Source organism: Tachypleus tridentatus, chromosome 13 (genome assembly GCF_004210375.1).
Source record: "Tachypleus tridentatus isolate NWPU-2018 chromosome 13, ASM421037v1, whole genome shotgun sequence".
Taxonomy (NCBI): domain Eukaryota; kingdom Metazoa; phylum Arthropoda; class Merostomata; order Xiphosura; family Limulidae; genus Tachypleus; species Tachypleus tridentatus.
The window spans coordinates 225,705,450-225,721,131 of record NC_134837.1 but is presented as its reverse complement, the minus strand read 5'-3'; the positions used below and the strand labels follow the sequence as shown (position 1 = coordinate 225,721,131).

Here is a 15,682-nt window from a genome sequence, read left to right as displayed (position 1 = left end):
ACCATAATTTTCTGAGGTGTATAGTAATGTTTATTCACTTTCCAGAAGTCTAACAGGTGCTGTGACAGTTACTAATCTTTTGTAAATCTTCTGACATCCATGATGCAGTAGTTGTTTGCAGTCCATAATCCTCCTGACATGAGTGAGTATTATTACTTTCTAAAACCCTTATATCATGGAAGCTACAGTATTTAATAGTAAATATTAAATTTGTTTTATGTATCATACAATTCACTTACCTTTTACAATCATCTGATACATGTGCTGGAATTGTGTATTTACAGTCCATAATCATGGTCAAAGTCTCACTGTCATTTGCTTCCAAAAGGGGCATGTCCACAAACTAACATGTACAGGATCACTCCCAGACTCCAAACATCTAGCATTTAGGTAAACAACAAGAACACATTAATCGCTTTGGCAAAAGAGAGGAGATATTTGCTCTTGTCTCAGAAACAACAACAAAAGAAGAAAAAAAACACCATTAATTAAGCTATATTAATGTAGCTATATAAACTTACATATTCTAAAGATGGCTGGTATTATTATTAAAACTTCAATTAAAATAAAGTACAGAACAGCACTTTGACCTTCTTAGTTCATCTTCAGGAGGAGAGTCAACAACTGACCATTGCTAGGCACAGATGAGGAGTGAACAGGTATGATGCTGTAGGGAATGTTGCAATCATATGGTAGGTTATTAATTAATATATGTATAAAGGTGCTCCTTTACACACTGATCTAATTTTGGTTTAAGTAGGGCTTTTTTGATTTTGTGTTTCTTTGTATTTGTTTCCCAACTTAGCTTAGTATGTTGGTGTTTTCTGTGATTATGTTGTGCTTACTTCATTTACAGTGTTCAAAGACGTGTAAAGGTGCTTACGTGTTCTTGAATCTGGTTTCCATTTTTTCGGCTTGTTTTTCCAATATAGAAACCATGCCAGTTGTTGCATTGTATTTTATAAATTATGTTGGTGTTATGATTGTCAATGTATGTTTCTTTGAATTTATTATGGGTTTTTTCATTAACTGTGTTGTTGGTCTAGGTGTGTACAATTTTTCAACATTTTGTGAAGGAAATCTGTTGATGGAACAAGACTTTTATACTTAGAACTGTTTCTCTAAAACAGTATCAAGGTTACAGGTGGTGAAAAGAGCTGGTTGAATTTCCCATAAAACAAGGCAGGCTCAGAAGAAACAGAATGACAAGGACCTAATTAAAGACAAATGAAGTAGGAAAGAACCAGTCACTTGATGTTGTTATATTTGGTTGATTTCATCATTAATTTTATTAGGTGAGCATATTTTTGTGGCTTTGTTTATTAGGTTTCTTAATATGTTGAGTTTCTGTTTTGTTTTGTTTTGTATGATGTGTCCCAGACAATGTATAGTCCTAACCCTACATATGTCAAAACATGTTTGATGTTATCATCATTAGATTATAGCCCTCCACCAAAAGGAGGAGTGATACATCCTCCATGCACAGTAATGCATACAAACAAAAGCATCTGAAAGACTAATGCTGGAGAGAGAAAACAAAATGCTCTAGATGAAGGATATTACATAGAGGTGCATATCTAACTGAAATACATTTTCAGGTAAGAAAAATGTTAACTTTAGAAATGTTACCTATCTACACCACAAAGAGTTGTAATCCCACACTCAAAATGATGAAGGGAGCTCAGCTCAAAAAGAAAATACAAAGTTTAGCTTCTTTCTGTAAACAACATTAAAAAAGGAGATCACAAGAGTGTGGCACCCACAAATTAATGGGACAGCATTCCATAGGACACCACATTCATCTTAAGCAGGGTCTTATTGAAGATGATAAAAGACAAGAATAAATGCCCTAAATGGGATAAAAACTTAACTCTACAGTTTCCATAGCCAGCAGAGACGTTTTAGCTACCTTAAGATGTTGAAGACATGTGGCATCAGAAGGTTGAAAAATGGCTAGATGCAGACACAAGAGGGCATACAGATGGAAAGGCACAAGGTCACAAGAAATCACTTAAATGAACCAAAGATCACTGGGCAAAGTAGTTTTACATGTACATCTACAGAGAAATATGTTCAGAGTGAAGAAACACTGAAAAGAGCTGATTTAATATCCCATAAAATAAGGCAGGCTCAGTAGAAACAGAATGACAAGGGACCTAATTAAAGACAAATGAGGTAGAAGAGAACCAATCACTTGATGTACATTGGCAGTAGCATATTTGGTTGCTATTTAAATGGTGTAATGAAAATTCTGAAGTGATGTCAAGAACTTGGGAAGTATCAAAACCACTGGTTTGAAAATTACTGATCAAAAGTGACTCCTCAGTCAAATACTTTTTTTAAAGTACACACACAGTCATAAAGTTGTTAAAGAAATGATGGTACTCATCTAAAAAGGTCTCTAGGATAAATGAAATGACCAAGACAAGAAAAAATAATTGAAGCTAACATATCACACTGTCATTCAAATCACATAGAGGGGGAAAAAAGCACAGAAAAACATGTGAACACTAACAAAACCAAGGAAAGAAAGACACTTTATTGAAATTGGTACTTGTAAGTATATTGTTTCTAACACCCACTTCACTAGAAATATTTTAAAAAGTTCTGTTTTTTTCTTAAATAGAACATTGAACTAATTGAACTTGGTCTGTTAGAGTTACTTTATAAAATAGCTAAGTCATATATTGATGATATAGTGGTGCCTCTTACATATTTAAGTAGCATAAAAATATTTGAAAGGGGTACTATAAAGACTAAATCAAACCTTGTTGAAAGAGCTAAACTAAAACATTATCATAATAATTAAATTCTACATTGAAGTTATACTAAAATAAATGGGATGAGTATTTACACTTCGGAGCTTTTGTTAGCACAGTAGAAAGATCTGTCTAGCTTTTGATTGAAAAAGATTTAATGTTATCCTTAGATGTGTATGATTTAGAGCCTCAGAATCAAATGAATTATGTTAACCAAATATAGTGCAAGTACTCTATAAAACTGATTAATACACTACTATTATTTAGCTCATGTTAAACATAAGAAAAATAATCCTATTATGATAAATATTGTATGAATTTGCAATATAAGGTGAATAACTTGGTTATGATACACACTCATCCTTGATCAGAAGGTGAAAGAGGTTTCACAAAAGAAATGGCACCACTATTTCATGGTCCTTGATGAATGACAATAAAAATGTATAGTTTTTTATTATTTACCAAATGGGTTATATTTAGCAGTACTTCTTATAATAGAATTGTTACCATATTTTATGAAATATGAAGATGTGATAGTGACTCTTCAGCATCTTTTACAGAGATGGATTAAATGTTTGATAAAAATTCTATTTATGGAGCTAAATCTTGAAAAAATTGTTATTTCCATAGAAACAATTATTGTTAAAAGTGATAAATCTTAATCCTATCATTACAGGCATACTTTACTGTTGATACCATGATGTTTTACTGACATTCAAAATTTTATTAATCTAACAATTAGTACAGCATACAGTCATACTTAATAACCCATACTTTAATAGTACACAAGTTTTAAGTTCTTAGTTTTATAAAGCAATGTTTAAAAAAATCCTGAATTCCTCCAAGTGTGACACACACATTTTTTCTAGGTATCTTCTCTATTTTATCCACCACCCCTCCAACAAGTATGAAATTCAATGTACATTACTCACTACAAAATCACAATTGCTTAAATAAACCATTATTTTGATACTCTTCCATTCTGTTTGGTTACAGTCATCAAATACAAAATAAGACCTCTCTTGCCAGTCTCACCTGTTATATCCTCTCTTTCAGGATTTGACATTAGTTCTCACTTAAGTTTAATTCTATATTATCTATAACCCATATAAAGCAAAGGTGTTCATCTATCAAATTATATCTGATATATTATATAATATTGTTTTCAAAATGAAAAATTATCAATTTCAGTGTTAGCACAAACTGGAAGGATGATGCCTAGATTAGATAACTTTTGTAATGGTTCTTGCCACACAATTAGAAATTCAGAAAAACTATGGTAGTTAGAAGAAATTGTCTGCTTTTTGCATCTTGTTATTTTATGTTCTTTGGTTAGTTATTTAATTAAACAAAATATATTTACTGCATTTATACATTAGTATAAAAAAAGCTGGGTCAATTGTCAATGACAAAAGGCAACAACAAAAAAGTAAGTACTTTATTTCTCGTTTTTCATGTTTATTATTAATTATTATAGAAGTAACTAAAATGTAAAATGATGGATCCTTTGATGATAGTCAAGATTATGTTATGTAAATTAAACAGTAAAAATAGCATAATAATATTGATTCACAAGGCACACATGAGATGAGCTTTGAGTAGCTCATGGCTAATGTAATTCAATAGTGTGACTTTAGCTGCATGTTCCCAAGTGATTTATGACTTACAATGGTGCAAATATAATTACACATAGTTAAAAGGGCAATAAAACAATAAAATGTAATTACAAATAGATGTATACTGTTACAAGCTTAAAAGTTAATTGGGATAAATAAATGTAGTTTTACACTACATATGAAGCCATTCTAGAAAGAAAAAAGGGTAATTTAGTTTTTTTTGGTGGTTATGAGATTGGTGAAATTGACCAACATCATATAGAATTATGGTATAGAAAATAACAGGTCAAATATACAGTTTTATTGCAAACAAACATTTGAAATTTGTGTAAGATTAAGAGATTACACAAATGAAATTTGAGATTTTAGTTAAAGAGAAGTATTTTAATCTTAACATGAAAATCATTTTGCACGTGGACTATTCCAACCAAATACTTCACAAAAATGATTTTTTTGAATGTGAAAGACATATTATTTACTGAAAGAGTGCTAAAATTGAGAAAATGTACACTATATTAAAAGTTAGTAGTAACAAAACTATAAAGTTTTTATTAAAATACAAAGAGGTTATGAGCTTGTTCAAACTGACCATGCCTGTGATGAGAGAATCAATTTTACACCCTCTTCATCATTCCCTGCTAACATTCATTGATGTTTAGTTGTTGAGAATACCTACAATGTAATTTGTCAGACAGCCTAGCCTATTCAAACTGTGTAATAAATGAGATTTGGTATACCCCTGATAATAAGAGCTGTGTAGCTCTCATAACACTGGGCCCTCATATTACAAGACTTTGAGTTTGTGTTCCCTCCTTATCAATAAAAGTGTTAATACCCATACCAGCTGTTCTGAGTAACAAGTAAATAACTATTTTCTTGTCTCTGAATTTAAAAAAAATGCAGTTGTTCTGCATGAATTACACACTTCAATGTATAAGTTTAAAATAACATAATTCTAAATCATCGTGCTCAAGGTCTGAAAACAAGGATTTTTCAGCCTTTTCATATTTTCACTGCTTCATAAAATTATTTTGAGGCACAAATTTTATAATTAACCTATACATTAATTCTAACTACATTTCAACAATATTAACTGAGAAATATTTTAAAATTGATATTTTGCCATTTTCTGACATTTATGTAATACAATTCACAAAGAGGTTCGTATTCTCATATCCATACAGCTGCAAAAAAAAGGCCCACTAGTTCATTTTTTTTAGAGAAGTTCTGTCATCAAAAGGACTATTCCTGCTGAGAACCAATCACCACATGAGAATATATTATCCACTTCTTAAGCTACTAACTTTTCCTTCAGCTGTTGTTGAGGCCTTGGTTTGAAACCTCATTATGATAACACATCAAATGGCTTAATCATTTACTAATGAAACACAGATTTGAAACCAAATATCAAACTTAAATATGACTAGATAAAGTAAAAATTCAACCGTCACATCGTAGAAGAGAAAACATGAATGTTTTATAGTCTCTATAAACATTCCATTCAGTTCCTTTTAATCCAAGAATTGTGCAAGTATTTGTGCATTAAATTACATCTTTTTTAACACCTACAGAAATTTTATTCAACAAGGAGATGCCACGTAATTTGAGGTAAGGTAAACATATAAAGTGTAACGAAAGGTTAATGAGTAATTAAGTGTACTACAAGCTTGACACAGTAACACATACACAATCTTTGGAGAAGGTTTTAACATGTACAATCAATTTACCTAAACACAGAAACATATATATATTAGTTTGTTATAACTTAAAAAACAAGCCAAAACAAAAATAAATTAAACAAAAAGCACTGCACGAATTGAAAAGATCACAGAGTACAAATGATGATGTGAGGATTATAAGATGCACCCTAGGTTTTGAGGTAACTGCAAGCAGGACCCACATTGCAATGGGGATACATCTATCAGTCTTAACTTTCATTTGCCAATAAAAGAGTAGCAATAGATATATAAAAATAGAAACTAGAGAGCGAGATTTGGGTGCTCAAACCCACAACATCCCACATCTACACCACCCTTGACTGTTTACAGACAGTTGTTGGAAGGTGACTGCTCTTTGAAGTAAAGAAGAAAAAAATTAATTGAAATAAAAATAAGAACATGAAAATAAGACACTATAATTTGGGGATAAGCAAGATGAAAACCCACCTCATTATGTTAGCATTCCAGCCCCCAATATGGTTGATAGGTACTAACTAAAAGTACAGCAAATGAACTATACCATATTGAAAAGTCCCATACAATTATCTAAACAAACTTCTATTGCTTCTAACCACCACCAATTTATTATGTATACTGTGACTATTATGCTCTAAGCAAACCTTTATTTGCAGCAAGGTGTACATCTGCATAAAGTAGTCCCAAGTTGTTAAATGACAGTGTTCTTAACAAAAATAGTAAAAATTTTAAGTAAAATTTCTCTAATTTTTTATTTTTTTATATTTATTGAATACATTCATATATTTGTTACAGAATAGTTTAATAATTTTATTTAAAGTTTCTTTATTACATCTATTAACTATTAATTTTTGTATCAGTATTTCAACACTACTGATTAAGTATTGATTTATTAAAAATTTTACAACATATGAATTATGAAGTTATAATGTTAATAACAGAAGGGTATGGTTATAAGCATTATAACTGATCTATGCCTTGCTGTATATGAAGGCTTGTTTAGAGCAAAACAGTCATAGTAGACTTAATAAATTGATGGTGGTTGGGAGCTTTTACTAGTTTGTTTAGATAACTGGATGGAGGTTTCACACTAGTATAATTCATCTTCTGTGCTATCAATAAGTACCTTTCTACCATAATGGGGCTGGAATGCTTGCTTCAAGATGTAAGTTTTCAATTTACTTACCCCAAATGGCAGTACCTTATTTTCTTATTCTTATTTCAATTAATTTTTTCTTTACAGTTACCTTCCCACAACTGTCTGCAGGCAGTAAAGGGTGATACAGATATGGAATGTTGTGGGCTTGAGCACCCACATCTTGCTCTCTTAATTTCTATTTCTACTCTCTTATTTCTTAGGTGAGACTGACAAATGGAGATTAAGACTGATAGATGGCATATCCCCACCTCAATGTGGGTTCTACTTCTGCAGTCACCTCCAAAACCAGGGTAATTTTATAATACCGCATTACAGTTTGTACCCTGTGTTCTTTTTGATTATTGCAGTGCTTTTTATTTATTTTTGTCTTGTTTATTAAGTTATAAGAAACTAATATAATTAGTCCAAGGTTTGGAGTTGCTGTTTTTAACACAGTCATTCCTTGTGTTTTTACTTAACTTTATCAAAATGTATTAATTATCACTAATATATATAGTATAAAACAAAAAAAATCACATTATTGTAGATTCTTTAATGCATAATAAATACATCTTGTTGATGTTTGGTTCTTTGATTAACATTAATGTATTTTCATTTCTAAATAGATATACTATGGTCTTACGTTGTTGCATTTCTTCTAAATGTTAGTTGTTTTTTTCTATATTATGTTTATCAAACAAAAATTTTTATCAAATCAGATACACTGATTTAGTAAAGTTCATTATTTTGTATGGTAGGTTACTGCAAAATATTCTTATGACTTAAATCTTTATTGAATATTATTTTTATGCTTATCCTATTCAAGAAATATACATAAACACTTTGGCTAACTAGTTACTTATTCATCTCTAATTACAATTGTAATATGTTTAAAATATGTCTTTACCATAAATCTTTCTTTTTTTCCTCGTTGTATGTAATAAATATGTACTTACCTACTTTTGGTGCATCATAAGAATCCCCCAACAGTATTTCTGGTGCAGAGTATGCTAATGACCCACATGAAGTTTCCAGTTTTTGACCAGGGCAAAACTTATTGCTAAATCCAAAGTCTGTCAATTTAACCATTCCTAATTTTTCAAAAAATACGACGTTTTCTGGTTTCAAGTCACGGTGTACCACATGAAGTTTGTGGCAGTAAGATATTGCATGAAGGATCTGTTGGAAATAAGTTTTAGCTGTCTCCTCATCAATTCCTTTATCATGTTTCATAATGTAATCGTACATATCTCCACCGTTTCCGAATTCTAATATGAGGTAAAGTTTTGTTTGTGTGTCAATAACATCATATAGTCTAACTACATTAGGATGTTGAACAAGTTTCATCAAACGAACTTCTTGAAAAGGTGAGCACGTGACATATCATCTAGTTTAGTTTTATCAATCACTTTTACAGCGACTTGCTCACCAGTAAACACATGCTTAGCAAGTTTCACAACTGCGAAGTGTCCACGGCCTAAAGTATCCCCGAGGTCATACAGCCCTGCAATCATATTCCCCGTATACTTGTTTGGTTTACTTCTTCGTCCTTCCTTAGGTTCAATTGCTCCTTTCTCGCTCATCATTTTACTTCAGTATACAAAAAAACCAACAAAACAAATAATTCAAATAAGCTATCACATATCTATTTAAAATTAATATACATTGTTATCACATAGATTTTTTAATGTGTATTTGTTATTAAACACGTAAACTCAGATTTAATTTAACCTGCGTGTACGCATACAGTTTGCGTAATAAACGCCAAATCCCACAAAAGATAGCGCTGTTTACGATATCGCTAAATCTAAAAAATAATCAGAAATGAGAATCAGTAAAATGCACACATTGTAGCGACCTAAATAGAACATCTCTACAACCAGAAGTAAATAAAATAAATTTATTAAATATGACAACAGAAATAAAATCTTCCAAATAAAAATATACAAATTTATCACTTACAAAAATGAAAAAATAGTAAACTCGTAGTTGGCCGAAACCAGATACAAACATTAATAAACAATACAGTTCAAACCTCAATGTGATTAATTTCAATAAATATTAAAGAAATTAAGTAAACGAAAAAGTGTGAAATAATGAATTCTACATTTATTTTGCTATGGTTTGATTTACCACTCCTCTACGTAAAAAATTTCTCAACCCAAACAAGCCGTTTTTACATATATATGATTCATCGTTTATTTCAACAATGAATTTGTGGCTACATTACATTACTAACTTAATTTCTATCTAAAATATCTTGATTTTGAGTATGCATGTATTATGAAACCGACACTAGTTTCCAGCTTCAGTTTGGCTTATTGGAAGTTTATTAACAGTTGAAAAAACCTAGCTGAATTGTAATAACCAACTCATCGTATCGGTCATAATATTCTTTGAGTAGGTTAAGCTTGAAACATAGGTAAGTCATTAGCAGGATCTCTTGATGGATAGAACAGCAAAAGTATTTTGTCATGTGGACGGAAGACCTCCAAATTCACTGTAGTCGATATTCCTATTTTGTTGCAACTGTCTAGGATGATTTTCATCTTCTCCAATGTCCAAAAAATTTTCACCAAGTAACTATATTTATCTCTTTATATTAAAACATGAAATCGTCCTATAGTTGCATCTGAAATAGGATATCTTAATTAATACACTAATGGAATTAATCATTTAGTAGCTCCAAAATGTCTATCCCTCCTTGAACCAAATTTTACAGTGAAATTATTTCTTGCAAAGATAATGGGTGTATCTATATAAATATAATAGTACTGTCTTTTGTGTCCATGTAACTTCTTCTCAGGGTGAATTTGAATCTTTAGCAAAGTTGGTATAGAGGTTTATAAGGTCCATGTGCGAGTACATACAAATTTTCAATTGTGCAGTTTGCGTTTTGTGCTTTTTATGGCGTTTTTTTTTCATTAGCTCACCTCTTATAGATGAATTTTCGCTAAATATGGTAGGGTGGTTCGTTTTGTTTTGTTTTTGAATTTCGCACAAAGCTACTCGAGGGCCATCTGTGCTAGCCGTCCCTAATATAGTAGTGTAAGACTGGAGGGAAGGCAGCTAGTCATCACCACCCACCGCCAACTCTTGGGCTACTCTTTTACTAACGAATAGTGGGATTGACCGTCACATTATTTATTGGAATTTTTGCGTTTTTCACAATTTGATATCAGGGTAGCAAATTTTTCATGTCCTAAGAACTTTTCATTCATGAATCTATATTACTTCCGTTCAGAGGACAGGTACTCCAGCTAGTCGTTAATTAACGATGTCACCTACTCTAAAGCTATCTGGGCTTCTCTTATGGTTGTATGCTTGTCGTTGTCGCGTCTGAGCCGTTTCAACTTTGAATATTGCTTTCTGCATAACAACTTGAAATCTCATTGCCTATTTATCCATACTTTGAGATGTTGTTGGATGTTTCTCTTCCCAGATGGAGTTTGGTTAGCGTATAACCTAAACCCTTTGTTATAAAATAAATACTGAGAATTTCAAAAAAACGGAGTTTTAATTAACACGCAAAGTGTTACAGAGAGAAGTACAGCAAACCAAAAAATTTATAAAAACGTGAAGCTAACTAGCAAACCACATTACCAAATACGAGTCAGACAAATTTCAAACAAATTACATGAGCTAGCTGGATATATATTCCTAGCCTTGACTAAGAAGAATGGAAATTACAATTATGATTACCATTGTCGAACAGACATAATTCCTTAAGAGAAAGTAGCAATTGTTTATTTTATAAATCATTTTTGGAGAAAGCAGCTTAATTAAAAACAATGAACAGAACTTTGAAAAATCAGTGAATGAAATGGTATCTGTAAAAGACAGAAGTTACACGATTTGTCTTTGTACACTCTGAGTTAATAATTTCGGGTGTTCGTGCCAAGGTCAGCAAATAATTACTGAGAGACACTTCCATATGAGCCAATTAACAAGTGATTATAGTTATGGTTTGCTAGAAGATTCCACTTTTACCTATAAAGAATTAACTTGTGAAAGTAGATCTGCTGGACATCTTGAGAAATCGGAAGACTCAGAAACAAGTGTATAAAATATCGTGTTTCCAACTCTGGATACATCTTGCTCCATCTGACCCACATCGACTAATGGACCTATCAATATGGCTGTGCTACAAACCTTGGAATGAATTCTTCACACAAACACACTGTAAGTAATGCTATCTCTGATTTAACCTAACAGTTTTTCGCTTTAACAATACAGGCCAACGAATCTAAATTTACAAAGTTGTTTTGGTTTTAATAACGGATTTTTCATAATTCAGCTACGCGGATTTTGAAAATAATATTCATCATTTTATAGCTTATGTATGTTTGCGGACTTATACCACTAGAAAACGGGTTTCGATACACGTAATGGGCAGAGCACAGATGGTCCTTTGTGTAGCTTTATGCTTGATAACAAACAGCATTATTTTATATCACGTAATGATTTTTACAAGTCGGGAAATAAATCTTCATACTTAGATAAAATTTACAGCAAAGTTACCACAAATATAACGTAATATATTTGGATCATTTATTCAACCTCTTCTTGCCATAGCTATGAATAAATAATCATGAAAAAAAATGTCAAAGTGCACATACAAACAAATAATACCCTGAAGAAACATTCCATGCGGCCAGTTAACCACTGACGTACTCATGGTGTGTTACTCGAGAGTTCTAGAACGGTCGATAAGACTCTCATGTTACGATTGGTATAGAGAAATCTATAGCCAGTAGTTGTCAACATTTTCAGCATGACAAAATATGATTCGATTGTAATGAGAATAATTCACTTATGTAAAAGTACATATCACGTTTTGTGAAGAATCTGTACGTGATGAGAAAAATTGATATCATTTTCGTTTTTAGCGCACCGAAATTACAACAGAACATGTAAAAAATTTCAAGACAATAAGACCATCGTAGGCCTGTGTAATGTCTGAAGAAAGAAAAGTGAAAAACACTAATTGTATTGAAGATTTAATAAGACTAGCAAAAGATATCACTAAATTGCTGAGATAAATAGTAAAAGATTTGACAGTTGTACAATAAAAACTCTCACTGAAGGAATTATTCATATTACTTTAACAGGTAATTTGTTCAATGCTGTATCAATGTTAATGAACATAGTCGAAGGTTTGGGTAACAGGCATTATACTGGTTTTATTAGGGTAGAGTTAATGAAGACGTACAAACCTTTATAGACGTAATAAATGAAGCTGCTTTAAATTTGGGGTGAAGCGACACCAAAATAGCTCGTATACTCAAATTAATTGTACGCATTGCTAGACATAACCACTCCTGTCATATTTCAAATGTTAAAACCATTGACAAAGATAATAATATAAGTTGTGAAAATATTAAACCTAGTACCCAGAAAAACAATAATAATTATTTACTGACGTTTTCACTTTACATAACGACACAAAACACTAAATGTACCTTCATGATTTTCTCAAGATCGGATGGTCCTGACAGACCTGTTATTCTAAGTCAAGTGATTATGCAAAATGTCCATCATTTTCTATCTTCTGACTGTATTTTTATTTGAAAAGCATTGTATTGTTTCTTTTGAAGACCAACAGGCCAGTGCCATAATAATAAAGAAATATCCATCATGTTTGATCCAAAAAACGAACATTTCCATAAACAAAACTTATAGAACACTCATTTAGATAACTGGCTATAAGATACTCATTGATTGTCTTTTCAATCCAAATATCTTCCAGATATACAACACATGTGAAATGCGAGACCAAAAATAATAAATGTATATTAGTCTTACTTATGTTATTACACTGCTGGCCAAAATCTTAAGGCCAATGAACGTAAAGAAAAATATGCATTTTGCGTTGTTAGTGTGTTTTTTTTTTTCTTATAGCAAAGCCACATCGAGCTATCTGGTCAGCCCACCGAGAGGAATCGAACCCCTGATTTTAGCGGTGTAAATCCGGAGACATACCGCTGTACTAGCGGAGGGCTGCGTTGTTAGACTGAATCGTTTATTTGAGTAGAGCTTCGAAAGATGACAATAAAAATAGGGAAAATAAAAATAAAAAACGTTTTTAGCATTTAATAGGAAAAATGTGAACACTATGAAATTAGCCTAAATACTAGCTGGTCAAAAGTTTAAAACCATACTGAAACGAAGCGTTAATCGGTAAACACATCACGAAATGTAATCATTTGTGTTCAAGCATTAGTGTTGTCAACATCTCCCACTGACATCTCCTGTGTTACATTGGGTAAAAAACATGGTAAAGGCTAAAAAGTTGACAGTGTTTGAACGTGGCAGAATTGTCGAGCTGCAAAAGCTAGTATTTAGGCTAATTTCATTGTGTTCACATTTTCCATATTAAATGCTAAAAAAGTTTTGTTTTTTCCCCCTTCTCTTATTGTCATCTTTCGAAGCTCTACTCAAATAAGTGGTTCAGTCTAAAACGCAAAATGCATATTTTTTCTTTATGCTCATTGGCCTTAAGATTTTGCCTAGCAGTGTATATATGATTATCATAAATATGCATATACACTATGACTTTCTATCTAAATTAATACACAGCAGTATTGAAGAATGACTTAATATTATGTTACCAATGTTAACAGGTGTTTTTCGGTATTGATTCATGTGGGCATCACTTCACAATCTTACGAATGTTAAACACTTGATCTAACCTTACAAGTCGTTTTACGCATTTTTATCCAGGAAGCATTTCTTTAAAACTTAAATGTGTTTTTTGTGTGTGTTTTCTTATAACAAAGCCACATCGGGCTATCTGCTGTGTCCATCGAAGGGAATCAAACTCCTGATTTTAACGTTGTAAATCCATAGACTTACCGCTTTCCCAGAGGGGACAAATGTGTTTTGTAATATTCTTAAAATAATCGAATAAAAACAAAACATATCTTTGTGAGTTTCAATGATGGTGAATGAAAATAATGAAACGAGTTCATTTGAACTAACTGTGGAAGATAATTGTCTGAGGAGGGCAGTAATTACTTTATCACTGATAACTATAAACCAATAACAATTCTAGAAATTTCAATCATTAATGCTTAACAAACTCTGACAGATGATATATATGTCAGTTGACTTTTGCCTTTAGACCATGGCAGAACATTAGAAATTGATGTTCTGACAGAATTAGTATGGATGTGATCGTGACTTAGATGAACATCTTTTCGTCCAGTATACGCAGTTAAATGTAGGTTTTTGTGATTATGTATTGTTGTATTGAACAAGCATTCTTGAAATTTCGTATATAAGTTTTACAAAATGTACTTATGTGAATATGTTTGAAGATTTATGAGAATAGTAATGCAATTTATAGATTTGGTTATCTGGTATTCACATTATATAATTTTGCAACTTCACCTGCCAACCAATTTTCATTCAAAGCTAGTACTTTATTTGACAGCACATGGTAGTGGTGAACTTTCTTATGCCCAGGTTTTACAAAGAGGAAAAGTTAATTTTCTTTGACGCCTTAAAGGAAGAACTGGATGATAGAGTTTATAGGGGTAATTCTGTACTTTTATAATTTATAGATACTATTTAGAGTTTTGTAACATTAATTAGCAACAGCCAAGTAAGTAAACAACAGAAGAGTAAATATATATGCACTATTTATATTTATTGATTACGCTTTGTTGTTGTTGTTTTTAAATGGAGCTTTTTAATATTTTAAAGTAAAGCTACGAACATAATATTTTATAAATTTGGTTAAATTATTAATTTTGAGACTTTCTTACTATAAAGTTAATCATCATACCAGTGCGCCCTTGTAATTCACTTCAAAATGTTAGTTTGCTGACGTAATCGTGGCCCGGCATGACCAGGTGGGTGAAGGCGTTCGACTCGTAATCCGGGGGTCGCGGGTTCAAATCCCGGTCGCACCAAACATGCTCGCTCTTTCAGCCGTAGGGCGTTATAATGTGACGATCAATCCCACTATTCGTTGGTAAAAGAGTAGCCCAAGAGTTGGCGGTGGGTGGTGATGACTAGCTGCCTTACCTCTAGTCTTACACTGCAAAATTAGACGGCTAGCGCAGATAGCCCTGCGCGAAATTCAAAAACAAACAAATGGAAAAAAAAAGGAATAAAAATGACAAATGTAATCTTAAAAATATATGTATTCTATATATCCATTATTCAAATAACCCCCATGCCCTGGAAAGGCTAAAATACGCAAAAAATGCCTAAAATTTAATGTTTTGAATTTTATTAAATTATTCACAAAATATAAATACTTTTTAGACCAAACAAACATTTAATAATACAACTAAGAAAAAATATTGTCTAATTAAAATACAAAATTTAAAAAAAAATTATTTTTCTTTTAAAAACTTTATCACAATATAAGTATTAATTAGAAAAACAGAAAAAAAAACATCTATCTATTCATCACTCAACCATAACAAGAAGTAAAAGAGAAAAAAAAGAGATACAGAATCACAT

The 15,682-nt window shown here is 31.7% G+C and overlaps 1 protein-coding gene across 1 annotated transcript; it reads right to left on the bottom strand.

Moving 5' to 3' along the window:
- Positions 1-244: 244 nt before the first annotated feature.
- Positions 245-8,946, bottom strand: LOC143236493 (SNF-related serine/threonine-protein kinase-like). The gene is made up of 2 exons (XM_076474791.1): positions 8,164-8,946; positions 245-379 (listed from the first exon to the last, which is right to left on the bottom strand). Exons 1-2 carry the CDS (start codon positions 8,552-8,554, stop codon positions 312-314), a joined length of 459 nt encoding a protein of 152 aa, XP_076330906.1. The 5' UTR covers positions 8,555-8,946; the 3' UTR covers positions 245-311.
- Positions 8,947-15,682: the final 6,736 nt, after the last annotated feature.